Raw genomic sequence first — 21627 nt, forward strand, 5'->3', positions numbered from 1 at the left:
GCACTTTGTAAACTTTGTTTTTAAAAGGTGCTATATAAATAAAGTTATTATTATTATTATTATTACTACAGTACCAGTCAAAAGTTTGGACACACCTTCTCATTCAACTACTTTGAAGAATCTAAAATATAAAAACATATTCTGGTTTGTTGAGCATTTGTTTGTTTACCACATAATTCCATATGTGTTCCTTCATAGTTTGGATGTCTTCAATATTAATCTACAATGAAGAAAAAAAATAAAATAAAGAAAAACGATTGAATCAGAAGGTGTGTCCAAACTTTTGACTGCTACTGTATGTACTTAAATGTTTTGTTCAGATAAATAAACTTGACATATTAATGACATCATTTTTGAAGGATAAATACAATTGCCATAAGTAAAAAGCTAACTTTAGGCTATAAAAGGAACATCATATGTACAGTAATTGTTCCAAAAATTGACCTTTGGGTAACTTATTTTGAAACTGTGAAGCGGATGTCTCAGTGTTTCTCTTCACACTGCTGTGCTGAAAGTTGAGTGATTCGAGTCATCCCGCAAGTGGCCCAGGGGCACGAAAGGCTCCCATCAAGCTTCACTCATCCTTTTTCTTCCAGACATCTAAACCCATCCATCCGACCCGTCCGGGGCCCGGGACTCTGTGCACCATGGCTGCTCTCTCAGCCTGGTTCTGGAACGAGAGGTTTTGGCTGCCGCACAACGTCACCTGGGCGGATCTTGCAGACCCAGCTCCCGGGGTGGAGTACCCCAAAGCTGGACACTTGTTTTCCGCCTTCCCGCTGGCTTTGGGGATTTTCGCCTTCCGGATACTTTTCGAAAGGTTTGTGCTCGCTGCTCATGTCTTGAACCTGAACATGAGGGGTGTTATTCTCTGAAACTACATTTAAAGGGGTGGTGGTGGTGGTGGGTGGGGGTTTCTGCACAACAATGGAGTGATGGTGATCCTAGTGGTGGAGGAACCAACATCTTTAAATGGGTTTATTTTGTTAAACGACACCATTTCTATTATTTCCGTTATAACTCTGCACACCAAATACTGATCAAATATTATATATTTATATATGAATATTTCTCAAATACTTTTTATGACAAAATGCATTTATTATGCATTGTTTTTTGAGTCTACCATCAAGTGTGCACTGTTACAATTAAGCCTGTGTTCATTTTACGCGTGCACCCCTTTCCCAAAACCTGTCCTCATTGATGTTCATGTAATCATTGAGCAGTGAACCAGTCTGTGTATGTCTTTAGCTGTCCTTAACTGGTGCATGCATGCTTTATATGGACTTCTGCCATTGTCCTGCTGCTGCTTCTGTATTTCTGTGAACCTGCATGTCTCATATGAGGTCAGGGTTTCCATCCAGTCCTGTGTGAAGGTGGAGCTGTGTGCACAAAGTGGAGGAGGCAACAGTGTCATGGCATTTTAAACCACACAAACACACACACACACACACACACACACACACACACACACACCGTGGGCAGGTACACACCTGCATGTCTTGTTACACTACCAAGCAAAGATGTCCTTGAGGGCTTTTATTCTTTGGCAAACCAGAGCAAAGGATTTATGTCATTGATGTGCTCTTTGTTGCCTGAGCCTCTCTCTTATACACAGATGAGTCCTAGTTTACTTCTACAACACCGGGTGGAGTATCATAGACCTTTTAGGGTGTTGAAAGCGATCGAGGGTGGGTCAAGTCTGGTGTCACAAACAGGGCAGATCTATTTGTGGGATTCCTCAAAGACTTCACAATTCCTCCCTAGACACGTTTTGGTGTCTTGTTTTGACTAGACTAACAGAGCCAGGGCTGATGGGAGTACTGAAGAGCACCTTAAACAAACCCAAGAGGTCCAGCTTATCAACACCTGGAATTAAAGAAAAGTCATACTCAGAAAAGTATGAGTCTATTTGGAGGATCTGAACAGCAATCTGACTAATAACATTCTTCTAATTCTTTCTTGTTTGCTGATGCTGACACTGACAGTGGCAACAGCAAAACCTCATTCCCTCATTTGTTTGTTTGTTTGTTGAGACTTTGATTGGATGGATTGCTACAGTGGTTTCATTATTTGTTTAGCCACATGCGTTGAGGGAGGTTGTGCCTGTTTTGTGCAGCTTCAAGATACAAGTATAAGAGGAGTGTTGCATTAAATCTAAAAAAATTGACATTATGTCAGACTATATCCATGTCCTTGAACTCAAATTTAATTTACGGTCGATTATTGTTGTCGAATATATATATATAGATCGATTTTTACTGGATTTGTCACTTAATGCTTTTCATTCCCTAAGCAAACAATTGCTATAGTATTTTGTTTGCTCAGTGTTGAAGTCATTTTAAGGACACAAAGACCCTCAATGCGGATGTGGTATGTGGTCTATATCACCCACCCTAATTTCCCTGTGTCTGTGGTTTGACATTCTGCAGAGAGAGAGTTTCTTAAAATGAAAATACAGTACACTTCCATTTCCTCTTGGCAAGGTCTAGCCCTGCTTTCACAACTGCTCATTGCCAAGGTTTCTATTGTAAGATAGCTGCATGGCTATAAAATGTTCTTTGATCTAGGTTCACATAATGATTAAGAGCTTAGGAATCATCATTAGCCTGTCCATCATTGTGTAACCTTTTTAAATGTCTTTCTATAGTCGTCTGTCAATGAAGATAAAGGTACGAGGGCTACGCCTCCACTGTAACACATCATTATATATATTTATATAGGAACACAGGTAATAAGGTTGGCTTCTTAGCATTGCAGGTATGGGATATTTACCTGAGTAATTCTATGAAACTATTCTTGTGAATCTGAATTGGGGTAGATTGCAGAAGATGACTTGTTGCCACTCAGGTATGTTTTCTAAAGGTGGTTTCGAACACGTCGTCAGGCTTTCTCTGTGTAATTTAGACACGGTCAAGTGGCTGTTTCTAAGGAGCAATCAGATGTTGGAGGTGTCTCAGGAGAGTCGGTGAGGTGTTGGATGAGATGCTCTCAGAGCTGAGCCGCCTGTCTCAGGTGTCTCAGCTGGACCACCTGTCCCTCTCTAACACAAGCTGTCCGCGGTGAGAGAGCGATCCTTAGTGATGTAATCAGAGAGCGTGAACTCTCTCGCTGTCTGACACTGACTCTCTCATACATTTATTTATCAGATAAAAACATCACACCTCAGATTTAGTTCCTACTTTCTTCAGAAGCTAAACACAGGCTTTGCTGGTAGTTCTCACACAGTGCAGTTAATATAACACACACACACGGTGACCACACACACACGGTGACCACACACACTTCCAGTTAGAGTGTAGTTTGAGATTTGATGGGGGTGTTCTCTCAGACACATCCTGCTTCAAACACGTTTTGACTCATGGCTCTAGTCTTGTTATGCTCTCCTTTTTTCTTTAAATGACACTTCAACTGCTTTCAAGTCAGATTTTATTTCAACTGCATTCATTTCAGAATCTTCGACTGACTTCTCAATGCTTGTACTTTGACGCAATCAACTGCCATGATTGTTCATTCGACAGAAAAATAATCAGCAACTATTTTGACACTCGATTAATTGTTGTAGTCGGTTTTTTTTTCAGCAAAAATGCCAAACCATTTCCCTGGTTTCAGCTTCTCCAATTTGAGTATTTGATGCTTTTTGTCATATATAAAACCAAATATCTTTTTGGTCAAATTAAACCAGCTATTTAAAGCACTGCCTAATGAGGTGAGAAATGATAACGCACACATTTCACTATTCTCTGACATTTCCTTGATTATGAAAATGATTGTAGTTGCAGCCTTACTTCTGACCCCGTCAGGTCTCCGGTCTTCACCTTTGAACAAAAACCCCCTCTAAAATAGATTTTCGATCAACTTCCACTGTTCATAGACCTTTTACTACAGCTGCTCTCAGTGCTTACACTTGAAATAAAACTAACATTAAAGTGAAACTTAACCTTCCTTCAGCATTTGCATTTAAACTGCTATTTACACCCCCTTTAGTATTTGTGTTTCGACTGTCACTTCAACTACAACTCCAAGTTTGAAACTTACAAAAATGCAACCATTTCTAGTTTGCTCATGCTGTCTTTGAAGCCACAGAACCTGCTTATATATCTCACTGAATATTTGTCTCACAGTGTTATCTTTGACAACTGCAATCTGTCATAATGCCCTAAAGATGATATAACCCAGTTCTGTCAGGAAGAAGAGCTACTCGTACAGTAGATACTTCAGAGTATCAGAGATCTTCTTACTTCACGTAGCCTATCAAAGCCTTACATTTCGCCAGCCTCTGTCGTCCGACATATTTGTCTTTGTCCTCAAAAGGCTGCGTTGTCGCACTTAATAATCAAGCATGTCTGCAGGATTCCTCTTCTACCTGATTAATGCAACAGCTCTCATCAACAGCCAAAACAGGCTCCGCCTCTTCTAGGCCAGTTTCTTCTTGTCTGATTATAATCATCATTTTGCTATTGGCAGTGACTTTCTGAATGGGGCAGTCGGGCTGTTTTGTGTGTGCACGTCTTGGCCCTTCTAAGCCGTGTCATGGGTTGAGCGGTATTAAGACTACAAATCAGGACGTGCATGAGATTATGAGTAACCAGACTTGCCATGTAATCTGCTGTGGTCCCATTTCCCCATAAAGTAAGCACCAAGTATTCTCTCTGTCAAAAGGAAGTGAGGCTAGACGCTCAACGAAAATGTTGATGTGATGCATCGAACATCCTCCTTGCTCAGTGTTCTGTTTATCACCCTCATATTATGGCATTGTTTTTCCCCAAAGTCATGTCTCTTCCAAGTAATCCTCAATCCTGTCCAATCCAACTTGCATCTAGCAGTGTGTCATGAATAGCACCTTGCCTGTGCCCCAGCGAAGGGGGTAAGGTTGTCTGAAGCTTGTTGCTCTGTCAGGGCTAGCTGCCTCCGCGTACACAAACTACACTGAGCCCGTTGCTTGGTAACAGGCTGTGTGTTTGTTGGAGTGGTCCGGATCTGAGGAACAGGGATGTTTTTGACGTTGGACATAAATAGGTAAGCTTGCATCTTCGATGGGCATCACCATCACCGTTTAACACTGAGGGCTCAGGCTTGTAGGAGGTCGATTGTGAAGAATTGGAAAGGCCTGTGCTCACAAGAGAACCTAGACTGTTGCCAGTACCTGTGCCACATCAGCTCGTTGTTCACCTTTCCCACGTGATTGTGTAACAGTTTAATAGAGAGATTGTTCACTGGCTAACGCAACTACCTAAAGCTCATCCACTGAGTAAGTTCAGGGTGAATCAGACCTTGAAGCTGCCTCACATTCAGAGCAGTGCCGCCCTCGAGCTCCTTTGTGTCAAACACTGATCGCTGCATGTTGGCTTTCCTCATTAAGTGATTTATGCTCAAGGTGCAATTAAGGAGTGAAATGTAGATTGCCCTGAGTAATTCTTAACAACAATTTTCCACATGAAAGTGACCTATCCGGTCTGACTTCTGTGTAGGAGTTAGTGCCACAGAGTTCACTGCAGTTTTGGGCCAGTTCACTTTTACTGTCATGAAATAAACTCAAGATGTGAAGTGAAACTGCTCTTTAAAGGGCATTTAAAGATCCATATCAGATACTACTTAGTCTAAAGACACATGTACAGTACCAGTCAAAAGTTTGGACACACCTTCTGATTCAATCGTTTTTCTTTATTTTTTTTTCTTCATTGTAGATGAATATTGAAGACATCCGAACTATGAAGGAACACATGTGGAATTATGTGGTAAACAAACAAATGCTCAACAAACCAGAACATGTTTTATATTTTAGATTCTTCAAAGTAGTTGAATGAGAAGGTGTGTCCAAACTTTTGACTGGTACTGTAGGTTTAAAAGGTTTTGTATTCTTTCAACTTTATGTGAGAACACTTGCTAGTTTGTATGGTATGAAAACTATTTAATCCAGCCAGTTTTTGGGTTGGTTCTTCTTCCTTCTCATAGTGGAACAGACTATGTTGTGGTGAGCGCCAGATTCCTCAACAGCAACCGCATAGACAATGGAGGTTTCATCATTTCAAGGATTCCTCTACAGTTCAAAACTGGCTGAGTATTTTTTAAATAAATACTTTGCAAGAAACTGATTACATCTTGCTGTCGTGACGATCAACTGATCATAAGTAGGTAAACACTTACAAAGAGAAGCTCAAGACTGTCAAAAATCAAAAAGTTGCAAATATGGTTGGAAAAAAGAAATCACAAAAAAATATAAGTAACCTTAAAATATTTTTAAAAACAGTGTACAAAAGAGTATTGCACTGGACACTGAAAACATGGGTGCACATCATTTCCTGGTCTTGAAGTTTCCCTATTGCTGCTATTTGGAGCCTCCCGCCAGTCCACTAATTGTTTCACAATGGTCTTTTGTTAATGGGAAATTCACTAAAAGTCAATACTGTAAAATGATGTTCACATCTCCTGTCACATCTCTGCATTCTTCTACAGAGTGATGGAGACACAATAGACTCATTTTCATTTAAATCAACTTGATAATTAGTTTATGAATCCTTGTGACCATGTGACTTCCTGTGACAATGTGACTATGATTTGAAGAGGAATTTCTTAAGTGAAGGAAAACCCCTTGAGGAAACCATTCTTGTGTTTCACTTTTTCTTTCTCATTTTTTGTCATACTTTGCTGCATGCTGTTTAATCATCCCCATTTGTTTATGTAAATACTAATAAATTAAGCCCAAATACACATGTTAAACAACAATTTAATCAAATTTGAGATTTACCTTGTAGACTCTAAGCTACTTGTGTCCAAATAGCTTTATTGTATTGTAGTTTCCTTTTTAGACTGAACCAGATAAAGCTGTTTATAAAACCATTCTGGTTTATAACTTAGTTCTGCTGTGAAGTCTGTCAGTGGAGCAGCTCCACATATCTGCCTGACAAAAGTCCCTTTGAAGAGAGACATGTTCATGTTCACAGATCTAGATTTCACAGACAGACCACGGGAATGTTTCCTTTAAGAGTTTCTGTGTACATTATTTGCAGCACCCATAATGATAAACCTGTAAATGATTGATAGAGCCTCTTTTGAGTCTCCTTGACAATACAACTTTATTTCAGTGTCTTAAGTAGTAATATTCATTCATATTTTATAGTTGTGCTGGTAGTTGTGATAAAACAGACACGTCTCAAGCCACAACATGCAATAAGACATTCTTAAACTACCCACAAAGCTATTTTTCAGCTAATTAATTCTCCTGTTCGGCCTCTTGATAACTCAAAGCTATGATTTTAGAGGTCATTGTATTACTAAGCACAGAGATCCATTGTTGCCGCTCCAGCCCATAAGACTGAACCTGACTCACAGGATGCTGTATTTTATGTGTGCTATATTTGAGCTACGCCTTCCTCAAGATGAAGGATCTATGGCCTCTATGGACATGCAACAAGGCCTTCTCACAAAAACATATGTATGGCCATAAGCCTTCGTTGTATAAATAATAGTAATCCACCAGCATAAAAGCACAAAATGCCTGTGATAGCTAATAAGCCATTTGTTGCACACATTAAGTGGCAGCTGTTAGTCACATTGTAATGTTGTTTAGATAAACATTAACTGTTAAGCTCAGAGTGTCTTTCTCATCTGAACGTGACAGTTCGGTCATAATGCACAACAGAACCACAAGCAGGGGTCATACAAGGTCATAATGTTCCCATAATGAAAGAGGCATCCCACTGGGGATTTTAAAAAAGGTCAGACTCAGCAAGTTTATGCTTAATATTATCCTTTTATAAGATGTTAGCCAGCCAGGCTTATGCAACACATTAACTACACTCTGTGTCTATGTTTTCCTGCTGGAACCACGTGAAGCACTCAGACACTCAGACTGTTTTCACAGTCAGAGAGAGACGGAGATGAGAGAGGGAGAAAGTGTTTGTAAATTACATTTGAGAGTAACCAAACTTGACCTTAGCCCGAAGATTCAGACAGCTGATGTAGTAGTGGTAGTAGCAGTAGCACTCTAGTGGTTGTTTTGCTGTGCGTCCCAATACTTAGAGGTTCCTTGTGGCTATGTTTACATTCAGTGTTTCTCACCATAAAGCAATGTATCCTTGAGGTCTCACAAACATGATGAATGCATATCCTTAAACATAAAACATTTGCAAAGCCTATTTTTCTTTAAAGTTTTATAACCTGCTTTTTTGACAGCTGTGATCGGCTCCAGCACCCCTGCGACCCTTAACTGGATAAGCAGGTTACGGAAAATGGAATGGAATGTTAACTCACAAGAAGTCTTCTTTCTTGCCTTATCGCCACCTGTCGATCAGTAGAAAAGCATAACCACTCATGAATGTGTATCGTTCAACCCTTATGAATGTGCACGAGACAAACAAAACAGTGACCCACTTATAGATAAACAGCTCTGTAGCGCTACTAGAGGTCTAAAACTCCAACGGTTACCTTTTCATTTTACAACAAAGAGGCTGTAGGTCATTTTTGAATTGTTGACGACTCTCTAGTCTCAAACCACCTTATATCAAAAAAGAGCTATCTCTTTTAAAATATGTTCACATTCCACGAGTTCACAATGTTTCTCATTTTTTAATGTGTGAAGGAACCCTGGTTATCTGTCTGATCACAGATTGAATGCTGTTTTAAACTTGGGCCAAACAGATACTTTTCAGAGAGCTAGTTTGCATGTTTTACCAGCATTGTGTGACCGTTCATCACTTCCCTTTTTCACCTTTTCCACAGGTTCATTGCCAGTCCCTGTGCCCGGAGTCTCCACATCCAGCCAGGTATTGGACGGAGAGCTCAGCCCAATGCTGTGCTGGAGAAAGTGTTTACATCCATCACCAAGGTTTGCTTTCTTCCTCCCTTTTTAAAGAAGCATTTGTGTACTGGAGTATTAGAAACTGTCATATCATCTGACAACTCAAAAAACTCCAAAAGCTTAATGTTTTGTACCTGAAAGATTTACAAGAATGCATATTGCTATTAGACAATATTGATATCAACGTCAGTGGAGGAGAAAAAAAGTTCTATTTGTAACAGCTTCATAAAAACAGTATTGGAGCAGTCCTGTCTCTGTACATTGGGCTTACAATATTTTTAGTAGTAATTAATAGTTTAATTTTACTTAGATTTAAAGCATTTGAAATAGTCCACCTTTGAAAACAAACAAACATCTCTCAGATATCATAACATAACAACAAATATTACCCCAAACTACAGTAAACACTCTACAAGACCATAACCTGTCTGTCATGAAATCAGATGCAAGAGTTTAGTGGAAACTAAACGGTTGTGTGATTTAAGTGGAGGCTAGATCCAGAAAATGAAATATTTACTGTTTGTTAATCATCAAATTATTAACAAGCTGATGGATTTAGTTTAGAATGCATTCCACAAAAGGAACTGAACTTGAGTACAGACACGTATAATGAAACTATTTCGCAAGAGCACATTTCTTTCCCAAATGATTAGTTCTCTATTGTTGCAGTTTTCACTGAAACTTCCACAGCAGAGATTCTTGATGATTTTTGTATTTGCTGACCTCACTAAGGTGTTATCTTGAGAGTCTTAGAAAAAAAGCACAAAATTGCAATATGCAAACCCAGCTGTCTTTTCATCCTTGTTGGGCGCTTAAATCAAAGCCAAGTTGTTTTCTCTTTCTTTTTCTCTGCACAGAATCCAGACTCTCGCCATCTGGATGGCCTGTCCAAGCAGCTGGACTGGGAGGTGCGAAAGGTCCAGCGTTGGTTCAGACACCGCAGGAACCAGGATAAACCCAGCATGCACACTAAGTTCTGCGAGAGCATGTAGGATAATCTCTATTGTTTTCACCTTTAACCTCTCTGCAGGCTTGAGCACACATTGGCTGTGTGGTGTGATGTTTTCTGTGGATGGATGTGTGTTTGTTCTGTATTGCTATTTAAGTTTTAGGATATCGGAATGCAAACCTTTAGTTCCTAATTCTTCAAAGCCTGTTTATTGTTAGGACTTGGATTTAGGTTTAAATAAGAATCAGGTTATGTTAGAATAAGGTTTGTGGCAGGTAGGGGCCAGTAGATGCATACCGAATATTTCATTTGATATGTTCTGATTCTTTCTTAAACCAGCCCTAATTTCTGGACCATAATTCCCTCTTGTTTACTTGTAGGTGGAGGTTTACATTTTATTTGTGCATATTTACCTATGGGTTCCGGTTTCTGTGGCAGGTGAGAACACAATCAGATCAAGCTTGGATTGGAAGTATAAATGGGGGGGGGGTTGGCTTTTGGCATTTTTTGTTCTCTCATTGATAATATGATAATTTTGATTGGCTGGGTATATTTCCAAAGATTAAAGCCTTAAGGCTTGTTTGCTGAACTAATATGTTTTTGTTTTTAGTGTCCTTGGATGTGGGATACAAAACACTGCTGGTATGGTTATCCTTATCAGGTAGGCTACAGTTTTAATCTTTGTCTATATAATCTATAATGCAATTAAATACAACAACTACAGCCTCAGAAAATCCCTCTAAATAAAACCAACACAGTGAAGGAATGAACTGGATTACAGGGACTTTGTACCTAATAAACTGGTGCACAGTGATCCATGAAAAGCCGTCCTATGTCACTTTACACTCGAGCTAAAGGCACAGACCATGACAGAAGAACCATTGTCATATTCTGATTGCTTTTACTGCACTGCCTTCTTCCTGTTACTTGTGTAAATGATATCATAAAAAGCAGTCTGACAAGTGTAATCATGCAATTGTCTTGTTGCAAAAATACAGGTATGAGTGTATAATGTTGGCTAAATGTCTTTTGCAGATTACAATCACAGCCAGACCCACTGGTAACCTTTCCATCATGTACCAACTCAAGCTCATATTTCACATTCATATTTGTTCAGATTACAGCTATATACAGTTAAAGCCTTCTCTTGGTCTGAGGCTGATTCAGGAGGGCAGAGATAATAAACCCTCACACACTATAAAACAGCAGGCTGTCCATCCTTATCTGCCTTTTATTATGAGTTTAAGACACACTTCCCTGGAGAGCAGGACTTCTTCTGCTTTATGGATTAAGTAACTTTGAACATCATGGTGGTTCACTGGGCCAGAATGTGTGTTGTGATGGGCACAGTGGTGGTCACACGTCACTCTTAATACTGTGTGATATCCATTACAGGTTTGTGTCAGAAAAATGTTTTTAAAGGTGCTTTATTCCAAATTCAGAACATAAATATGATTTAGAGCAGTGGTTCTCAACCTTTTTTCAGTGATGTACCCCCTGTGAAATGCTTTTTTAGCCAAGTACCCCCTAACCAGCGCAAATAATTTTTGGTTGAAAAAAAGATGCGATACACAGCGCTGTGCCGTCAGTGTCTGATTTATTAAACTGTCAACACTGACGATTGCATTGTTGCATTAAATTCAGTTTATGAACTTACACTTATATTTTATTGAATATTTATTAAATAACAATTTTTAAAGGATTTTTGAATGGATGCTAATTTTAAATATATTTTTTAAAAATCTCACGTACCCCCTGGAGTGCCTTCACGTACCCCCAGGGGTACACGTACCCCCATTTGAGAACCACTGATTTAGAGATTACCGCCACACATCAATCAACATGGCAACGGCTAAACTGGCGGCTAACAGCTAACAGTGCAAGCAGTGCAAACAACGGCAACAGTGCTGACAGAGCTAACAGTGTTTACCTGAGAGGGGAACTGAAGGGTGGGCGCAATGTTTCAGAGTCAATGCCGTGGGTCAGGAAGGCGGTATCAAGGGTAACCGGCGTATTAGCAGTGAACAGCGGCGCCGATTAGCTAGCCAGTGGGGGGGGAACATACAGGGACTTGTACGCTCTAACATGCATGCGATGCCACTATATCTTTACATAGCAAATCGTTGTTTGCTTTTATATAAATGCTCTGAATTTCAAATTTAGCACCTTTTTAAAATGAATAAAATTCTTATTTGAACTGTCTCACTGAGCTTGTCTCACCTGTCTGCCTCTTCAGGTCTTGACTCCGGGTCTTTACCACTACTATGTGACAGAACTGGCCTTCTACTGGTCACTCATGTTCTCCCAATTCACCGACATAAAGAGGAAGGTAAGAGGAACAACGCTGTCTCTGTTAGATTAGACCACAGTGTATAGACCACATTTAAACCACTCCCTGTGAAACACTCGTTAATAGGTTCTATTGTTCCTCATTTGGCCGTGGCAGAAAATGTGTGTTTCCGAGTGTGATGCAAAGTTTTTTTTAATGTCTGCACATAAATGCATCAAGATCAAGCGTGATTGTAAGTTTGCTTGGAAACAAGCTCTTGCAGTTGTGTCAGTTACGAAAGGTCACATGGGAGGTGGGCGGGGCTTGGCTGGTGCAGCTCCTTCTGTGAATGCTTTGTATTTTCAGCACGAGGGCACCCAGTGTCATGTGACTGTAGGATGGAGCAGGCCGAACTCTATTAGAATTACAGAAATTCCTCTGAATGCCAGAGTATTAGAGCTGGAGTTAGTGACAGACACTTGCCTTTTAATGTTTTAGTAGAGTGTGTAGAGACACACAGGCCATTAAAACTGCTGGATATATGTGGAAGTTAGGGATAAGATAAGATAGATAAACCGTGGTTGATCCCCAGAGGGTAAATTCAGTTGTTGGAGCAACACAAAGACAAAAACAGGAACAGATAGAGAACGTAAGAGAATCTGTAAAGTGTGCATGTGTTGTATATTCATATTTTGCCATACTGTTTACTGGCCTTGTGATGTACAGTGATCTTGTTACAGGAATAAATAGTTTTATCATTAGTAACACTGAGAGAGGACATGAAGCAACGTTTTTATTGTGATGTTAACAGCAAATGTGTTTTTGATTTATTTATTTTTTGTCTTCTGTGTTGCCATCTTTAGCTCAGGCAGAATGCTGCAGCCAGACACAAAACTGATCAAATTGCAAATAACTCTGTGTGCATCAGCGTCCACTTCATTTTAGCATTGATTTAAAATAAAACTTTTTAACGATTTAATTGTCTGAAGTCAGCAAAGCTTTTATGTCCGCCACCACACACACACACCTCAGATCCTTGGTTAAAATAAAGATGATTGTGTGTTTGATGTCACTGCTGCCAAAACACAAAAATTAACTTGCTTCTACCGTGACTTCTTTTGCATTGACTTAATTAAAACGTTTTTTTTTCCATACATTTGCATCCCCAACAAAGCTGCTGCCTTCGATCTCTATCTATTTGCATTATCTGTTTTCTTCATCATTGCAGCTGAAGCCGTTTCTTCTGTGTAGTTGATGACAGCTTATGTTGTTACTTTTTCGCTTGATTTTTTTTTTTACGCACATTTATTTTACAATGGCTGTGTGTCATCATGATTGTTTCATTTTGAGCAGTGCTAAATGCTGTGTGTCAATGTTTTTGGCATTTTTGCCTTTATTGATGATGAAAGTGCAGTAGGAAACAGCAAAACATCAAACTGTGGTCATTGGGGCTACATGTATGACCCTTAACCACTAGTTACCTTTGTAACTCGACAGTCAATGCCCTCAATGGCAAAACAGAGAAGTGTGATTTGTGTAAAAATAAACTCCACAACAACATAAGCCAAGTTTACAAGTAAACAATCAGTGTACATGTATGCTAACTATCCCTGTCTCTATCTCTCTCTCTCTCTCTTTCTTTTTAATTTCAGGACTTCCTGATAATGTTCATCCATCACCTGGCGACCGTTAGCCTGATCAGCTTTTCTTACGTCAACAACATGACGCGAGTAGGGAGCCTCGTGATGTGCGTACACGATGCCTCGGACTTCCTGCTAGAGGTCAGTCAGACACAGTGATGAAATGTATTGAAATTACAACATCATGGCATGTTTTAAGCACTTCACTTTACTTCTGGCCATTTTTACAGTCAAACTGTAACTGATCTTCTCCAGCTGATCCTTATACTTATACCTTTATTTACATTTATTCTTACAGAGTAGCGTATAATGTGATCTGAAATCAGAACATTGTTTTGCCATTTGTTTACAGCACATCTGATATTGAACAGAAGTTATGGCTAATTTGCTGATACATTGATACTAAAGACAAGGAATGGTGAGACAGTTATTGTGTAGCCTCAGCTTTTACATTTACAACAGTAGTTTCCTCTTAGGATATTGTTCAGTAACCTTTTGCTTCACGTTGCTTCATTTGTATTCTTAAACAATGGAGATGAGTTGTGATTATTATTTTGTGTTTCCATTCACTTCCTCATTGCTGGGATCCAAAAAGATTAGTGGTATGAGCCCAGGAATCAAAATAGGGTTGACAGTTGATTTAAAAAAAGAAAAAAGATGTTCTGCATTAAATTTATAATTAACTGATACTTCTGTTATTTTGTTTTCCAACAGGCAGGTAAGCTGGCCAACTATGCCAAGTACCAGCGTTTGTGTGACTTCCTCTTCATTGTGTTTAGTGTGGCATTCTTCATCACACGACTAGTTATATATCCCGTATGGTGAGTTCTCAATGACACCAGCAACTTAAGAGTAAATATTATAACTACTACTGCCATAACATTAATGAATGTATTAATGCACAAGAGCTCATTACAGCATTTGTATTTTTTAAAGAAATAATCTCGCTTTAGCTCTGAAGGTGGCTGAGTTCAGTCTGGCTCATGTGTACATAACACTGTCTTTAAGCTCTGCTTTTGTAAGAAAATGCTGCACAGAAAACAATGTAATCCTACATAATCTGTTTAGGATGTACGGACAAAGATCTATCCAAGCTGCAGGATTTTATAGTAGAAATAATAGTAGTCTTCTATTAACATATTGTATTCCATTAAGGATTTTTCAATCAAAACAGTATCAACATTTATTCATTGACTAAATGTAGGCCATAGATACAGCACACATGAGAAGCAAAACGTTCAATCGTTTTATGAATGAAATCTTTACTGCTATTACTATTGATAGAGTTCATGAATTTATGCTGAAGCTAGCAGCTACCCCAAGTTATATATAGTTCCCAGGGCATTACAAAGGACAGATAATATGTATTTAAGGTAGCTAGATAATGTCAGTTTAGTAACATTAAGTTGACCACTAAATACGTTTATCAAAAGTTAAAATTAAAAATCAAATTAGCTGATGGCTTGGTAGGTATAACGTAACCAGCATATAGTAACAATGAGCGCTTCATCTCAAAATAATGCAGTTTTGATTATTGTTCACTTGTATTTTCTCAACGGTTGCGTTTAAACGAGCACATGCTTATGTCTGCAGGCTGATAAATTTCAACGCATATCCTGTAGCTGTAGATAGTATTATGGTCAGCTGCACACAACCTGTACTTTGCAAATATAGAAAAAAACCACCATGCTCTGCTGTTTTATAAATAACATTAAATAAAGTGATGCAACTATCACCAGTTTGTTAATCAGATGAGGAGACACATAAAGGCTTCATCATCATTTCACATCTTAACCAGAGCACTGCAGAGATGTGTGTGTGAAGTTGGTTTGGATAGCAACTGTTCCTCTCACAGGCCTGTATGTCGAAGCGAGCTCAACCTCCAGAGAGACGGACAATAGGGAGCCTATCATTGACGAGAGTAACCCGAGCAGCTATATTCAGTGTCTTAGTGTGGATGAGTGATAAAGGTAGTGTTGCCGCTGCAGCTACCTAGACTGAAATCCATACCTCTGCTGGGGGAGGTGGGCCTGTTGATAACCTTCTGTCACTCACCTGGATTTAAAGGAAGACGTGACCTCACCAACCGCTCACCTAACATTACGGTCGCGCTGTGTTACCCGCCTGATTGGTTGCCATTGGCATCCAAATGGGAACTACATTGTGTGCTTTTATAATGAGCCTCATTAGAAGAGTGCGGGTTAATAATATGATTAAAGTACAGCTCCACTAGCTTCACATCTATGTGTCTTGTGGTTTTTCCAGGGTCCTGAACTCCACTATGTTTGAGAGCTGGGCCATAGTGGGGCCGTACCCGTCCTGGTGGCTCTTCAACTCCTTGCTGCTGGTCCTGCAAGTGCTGCATATCATCTGGTTCTACCTCATAGCCCGTATAGCTGTCAAAGCTATGCTGCGGGGCAGGGTGGGTCACAGCACAGACACAATACTGAGAAGTACTGTAATATATAGCTGAAACAAGTTACATATACAAAAAATCACCTTGTTCCAGCCACTTAAATGTAAAGATGTGCTGCTTTTTGTTGTCTAAAATGAGATAGATTTGGATTTTAGACTTCTGCTCACACCTAACATAACATTTAAAGACCCCTAGGTTTCTCAAAAACTGAAGTGGGTTCAATATTTCCTGACATTTTGTCGACCAAATATTTATTTCCTTTAGTAGTTAATGCGGCAGATCAGTTAATAATTAAAATCCTCATTAGTTGCAGCCTTACTGTGATGACCTACTGAGTGGTTTGACATCCGACATGTGCAAGCTATCCTTTCACAAGAGAAGTTGTTTGTTGTTTTTGGGGTTTTTTCGCTACTAGAATATGCAAATAATTATTTGTTTAGTTTCCTGGTATGAACACGTTAGTTCGTCTTTAGTGCGGTGTCATTTCATCAAGTAAACTGCAGCTCAAACTATCCAAAATGGCCTAAAAATTTTTTAATTACACATGATTCAGAACTCTTCTTCGATGTTTTTGTGTCGGCAAAGATGAGCAGAAAAGGTCAAACATCAGTACTCTTAAAAGGGCTTTAAAGAACACCAGATAATAATATTTTTCTATGACCAGAATGTTTACTGAACTGTACAAAACAGCAAGTTATTCTTGGTGATGATTTTGCTTCATTATTTCCCCGGCTGTCTCTGACTCTGTCTCATTCTCTCTGCAGACGCAGTTTGTTTCCTCTCCCTCTGGAAAGAGAGAGGGAGATCCTGTCTTTCTGTCTGTCTCCGCTACTCTCTCGCTTCTTCTCCGTTTGCTTTTGTCCACTTGAGACCTTTACCTTCTCTGTTTCTGGCTGTGAGTTTCTGTTTCATCCCTCCGCTGTGATTCCTCTCACACATCTTTATTTCATCTGTCCTGTCTGTTTCTGTATGGATTCAGTTTAGCTGCAGTGGGTTTAAATTGGAGAGCCGATGCAGTTTACCAACACTTAAATTTAACTGCACTCACAAAGACGGCAGTAAAGTTGTAAATGATAAGGAATGTGGTTAATAGTATCATGAATGTCAGTTATGTCCAACTGTTACTCATGAGGCAGGAGACTGATGAAATTGTCCGGCATCACCACCCTGTGGTTGTGATGAAAACAGATGATTTGCATGAATGAAAAGTTTTTCGGGCTTGAAGCTGCTCGATGAAAAATACCTGTTATGAGACTAAACCAGAGGTTCCCAACCATACAGTTCTGAATTACTTATTGCTCAAATGTTATGCTATTTAACTTTTTGATTGTACTACATTTTTATGTAACTGTAGTTACTTTGCATATGAAGATTTTAAAAGCCTTGAATAAGAATATACCAAACATTCATCATTGTACAGTAAATTTAACCACCGCAACAATGTAATTTCATTGTAAAATTAGCTTTTCAGCATCCAGCTCTAATATATAATATTATAATAATAAATTAAAATACATCTTACATGTTACTGAATTAATACTTGTAATTTAATAGTATATTTTATGATGTAATTTTGGCAGCATAAAGTTTTTCTAGATAATACTTTTTCTTAAGACTTTAAATGCAGGAGTTTTACTTTTAACAGTATTTGCTAGTAAGTTTGTGGTAATACTACTTTACTCTAGTAAAAGATCTTAAGTCATTATTTGAATTTGTCATGTGCTTTTGGTTAAGTCTCTTTTTCTTATAAATAGATATTTTATTTTTTTCAGATATCTTTTCAATACACCTTCCTACAATTAGGAGAAATACATTATTCACTCTTCCGTCGAGTTAAAAGTCCAGCAGCCCTTCACTCTGCTGCTACAAAACCCACGAGTTTCAACACGTCATGTTTCCAAAAAGACGAGCTTCACAAATCCCTCCCAAAACATTACTCATTTATAGCAGTGTTTGTAATGCTGATTAAGTTACTTCTCATTTAGTGTGCTCATTATTTTGTCTAGTCCCTGTAGTTAAAACAATAATATCATGTTTCCTCTTCCATCTGCCTTCAAGGTGTCTAAAGATGTCCGCAGTGACATCGAGAGCAGCTCAGAGGAGGAGCGAGACACGCCCACGAACGGCCCCAGGGCGAGTTCTCATCCCCCCAAGGGAGAGAACGGCACCAGGAACCACTGTGTTTCTGCCAAGGACGGAGTGCAGAACCACAACAGCTGGTGACAGGAAGCTGGGAGCCCCCTGCAGTTCGTCCCTCACAACAGCTTTGTTTATCATGACATTCCCTTGACGTCCAAGACACACACACACACGGACACACACACACACGGCGAGTGGACACAGACTCCTGAACTGACGATGGATATTTAGACACTGACTGCTGCTTTGAAGAGCCCTGTACGGACGGACATGTACGACACAACTCAAAGAGGTGACATGTGAAAGCTGAAATGATATCAGTTGAATCGTAGTCTTAATTCTTAAATGATGGGATTTATTTTGTGCCGAGTTTGGCTGCAGATGTTGATTGGTTTCAATGTTCTCTCCCAGTTTTATTGGTCGGATGAACTTGGATTATTTTTGTGTTATTGGTTACTTCACACTGGATCACAAAGGGCAGAAAACACTCTCTGGAAGTTTGTTGCATTTCCAATCTGTGATGTTACAGCAGGTATTATACGTATAAATAACAGTTATAGCTGTGGTTTTATCAGCTCTTAAAGAAGGGCACCTGCTGTATGTGACCACTTAACAACAGCAGTTTCTGCCATCTGCGATTCATTGTGGATTTTTTCCTTCTTAATGATGTTGTTTGGCATCTTTGACTTAACGTTTATTTCTATTTTACAGTTTTTTTACTACTTTCTTCCGAGAGACCAAATGTTTATGAAATTGCTTGTCACTGCCTACAGAGGAATCCAGGTATGGGGACTTATACTAAATGTCTGGTATCACGTTCTCACTTGAGTGCCTTGTAAAAATATATTTCCAAATATATTCTCTTGTTGCAGTCCTTTTTCTATAAACGATACATTGCTTTGTTTGGTTAAAGGCATTTAATATAGTACAAACAATTACAGCCATCTTCACTCCTGAGACTCTCACAACAGGACATTGACACAAATAATATGTTATTTGTTAATATGCTGGGTGAGGATTCTTCATTGTGTGGGCAAACCCTCACAATGAATTCACTTAAATGTCCTGAGATGAATTAACATCTTCGTTGTTTAGCGACGGACAAAAAAAAAAAAAAAAAAAAAAAAAAAAAAAAAAGGAGGAATGGGAAATGTCCACATCTGTGCAAAAACCAGAGAAGTCCTTCCCCCACATCAGTCTTTGATGACTTCAGAGTCCTGGTTCTCTGCTGCCAGTTTCAGCTGTTTCTGCTTCTGCACGAAGCGGTAGCCTCGCATCGCACACAGGTATCCTCCGTAGGCCGTCAGCAGCATCATCGAGGCGGAGAACGTCCGATAGCCGATGTCAGCCAGACGCTTCCCGGACACCATGATGGGGATCCTAACGGGACCAGGAACAGAAAGTATATGAGAGCAGGTTCAGCAGCAAAATACTGCACAGCATCATGTTTGCTCAGGTACTAGTGAATGTGGGGGTTTTGCCACATTATTTATACTGTGGGATGCTGCAAAGTGCAGAGTTGTGTAATTGGACAATTTGATTTTGTGTGACTTTTGCATCAATGACATGGGAGTGCATTGATTCACAAGCTGATTAATTGTCGTAAATGTCCTGAATTAGCCCAAACATAAAGTTTCAACATTGATTTTTCTAGATTATGTTACTGTTTACAGTACCAGTCAAAAGTCTGGACACACCTTCTCATTCAACTACTTTGAAGAATCTAAAATATAAAACATATTCTGGTTTGTTGAGCATTTGTTTGTTTACCACATAATTCCATATGTGTTCCTTCATAGTTTGGATGTCTTCAATATTAATCTACAATGTAGAAAAAAATAAAAATAAAGAAAAACCATTGAATGAGAAGGTGTGTCCAAACTTTTGACTGGTACTGTATGATAAAATATGATAATCCTTTATAAATCCCACAGAGGGGAAATTTGCAGGATTACAGCAGCAGAGTAGATAGTACAAATAAGAGACATAAGTAAAAAACAAAACAACTAAAATATTACATAAACAGACAGAATGATTGTTAATATTGCACAGTGGATTTCACAGATTATGGATATTGCATGGTGGATATATTGGATTTATAGTCAGTTTTTTGGTATGTGTGGTCTACAGGTTAAACAAAAAAGCGTCTGCTAAATGACTGTAATGTAATGTAATGTAAACACTGTTAAAACAATATACTCTTATTTCCTTATTATTACAAGCGGGTGAGCAGTGGGTCAGCTGTATGCAAACACAGATTAGCACATTATTGAATCGACTTCTGAATAACTCACCTCTTTGTCACGTATACTCTTGGAGAAAATACTATAATCTGTTCCTACCTTTTTTGTTTTTAGGATGCGATAACAAACACAGGTGATTGTAGCTTTCCTCAATGTCAGCACGCCGACTGGTGAAGTCAAAACGCAATCGAACTAACCTTTCGTAAGGTACGGAAACTCGGAGGGGACTTTTCTTTTTGCGAGGAAAGTTGAAGAGCGACACCTACTGGCCGGGAGTACTTCGGCATGTCTGAGGTAAAACTTGTTTTTATGTTATGGCTTTTTCTAACCTGTTGGTATATTTTTGTAATTATTTAATTAATTTAATGTGTATCTTATTTTTAGATTTGATCAAAATGTGATGTTTGTTTTACTTTGTTTAACTACACTGTTAACTTTTTTTTTTATGAAATGTTATACTATGAAATATTTTTTGACATATTATGCTATGACTTTTTATGACATACCATACAATGATTTCGTTATTATATTTTTATGAAATAATATATTTAAAAAAATGTAATGACTTACTGTACTATGTCATTTTTGCTGTCACTTTTTAATAACATTTTTATGTGAAAATATATCATGCCCAAAAAATTTGTAGTAGTTGTAGTATCTTGTTCAGAAATGTCATAAGAGTCATTTTTAAGGCATACTTAATAATGCATCTTAATGACACACTCTACTATGGATTTATTTACCATACTTTACCATTACATTTTTATGACATTTCATGACATCATATACATTGTTGTTTTTTAAAACTAGTATAGTATGTTGTAAAAATGTCATAGAATAATATGTCAAAAAAACATAATAAAAATGTCCTGCTATAGTTAGGCTTAAGTGAATAATAGTACAGTATGTTTTAAAATGTCATAGTATAGCATGTCATAAAATAGTCATAAAAATGTCATAATACAGTATGTAATAAAAAAATGTGATAAAATTGTCATAGTTTAGTACTTAATAAAAATTTCATAGTATGTTATGTTTTTAAAATATGTAATCGTATAGTATGTTATAAACATTTCATAATATAGCATGTCATAAAAATGTGATAAAACTTTCATAGTATAGTGCTTCATAAAAATGTCATACTGTAGTATGAAATAGAAATATCATAGCA

General features: G+C 38.5%; 2 protein-coding genes across 3 annotated transcripts; one reads left to right on the forward strand and one right to left on the reverse strand.

The window, feature by feature from the left end:
• The first annotated feature begins 527 nt into the window (after nt 1-527).
• Nucleotides 528-19227, forward strand: cers5 (ceramide synthase 5). Its single transcript, XM_054616616.1, has 10 exons — nt 528-820; nt 8722-8827; nt 9658-9788; nt 10130-10187; nt 10360-10410; nt 11986-12078; nt 13671-13799; nt 14373-14479; nt 15924-16080; nt 18133-19227. Exons 1-10 carry the CDS (start codon nt 648-650, stop codon nt 18295-18297), a joined length of 1170 nt encoding a protein of 389 aa, XP_054472591.1. The 5' UTR covers nt 528-647; the 3' UTR covers nt 18298-19227.
• An 89-nt stretch (nt 19228-19316) lies between these two features.
• On the reverse strand, nt 19317-20653 carry LOC129105542 (cytochrome c oxidase assembly protein COX14 homolog). 2 transcript variants are annotated; one of them, XM_054616617.1, is made up of 2 exons: nt 20556-20653; nt 19317-19593 (listed from the first exon to the last, which is right to left on the reverse strand). In XM_054616617.1, exon 2 carries the CDS (start codon nt 19581-19583, stop codon nt 19407-19409), a length of 177 nt encoding a protein of 58 aa, XP_054472592.1. In that variant the 5' UTR covers nt 19584-19593; nt 20556-20653; the 3' UTR covers nt 19317-19406. The 2 variants fall into 2 exon arrangements, with proteins under 2 accessions (XP_054472592.1, XP_054472593.1); XM_054616618.1 differs by having other exon boundaries at nt 20508-20615.
• Between the last annotated feature and the right edge of the window lie 974 nt (nt 20654-21627).

This window comes from Anoplopoma fimbria, chromosome 17 (genome assembly GCF_027596085.1).
Source record: "Anoplopoma fimbria isolate UVic2021 breed Golden Eagle Sablefish chromosome 17, Afim_UVic_2022, whole genome shotgun sequence".
Taxonomy (NCBI): Eukaryota; Metazoa; Chordata; class Actinopteri; order Perciformes; family Anoplopomatidae; genus Anoplopoma; species Anoplopoma fimbria.

Excerpts from the sequence above, each read along its gene's own strand:
- cers5 (XM_054616616.1), top strand. The coding sequence starts at position 648 with ATGGCTGCTCTCTCAGCCTGGTTCTGGAACGAGAGGTTTTGGCTGCCG. Across the intron at positions 10,411-11,985 it reads GGTATGGTTATCCTTATCAG|GTCTTGACTCCGGGTCTTTA; the intron begins GTAGGCTACAGT and ends CTGCCTCTTCAG. Across the intron at positions 14,480-15,923 it reads CTAGTTATATATCCCGTATG|GGTCCTGAACTCCACTATGT; the intron begins GTGAGTTCTCAA and ends TGGTTTTTCCAG.
- LOC129105542 (XM_054616617.1), bottom strand. The coding sequence starts at position 19,583 with ATGGTGTCCGGGAAGCGTCTGGCTGACATCGGCTATCGGACGTTCTCC.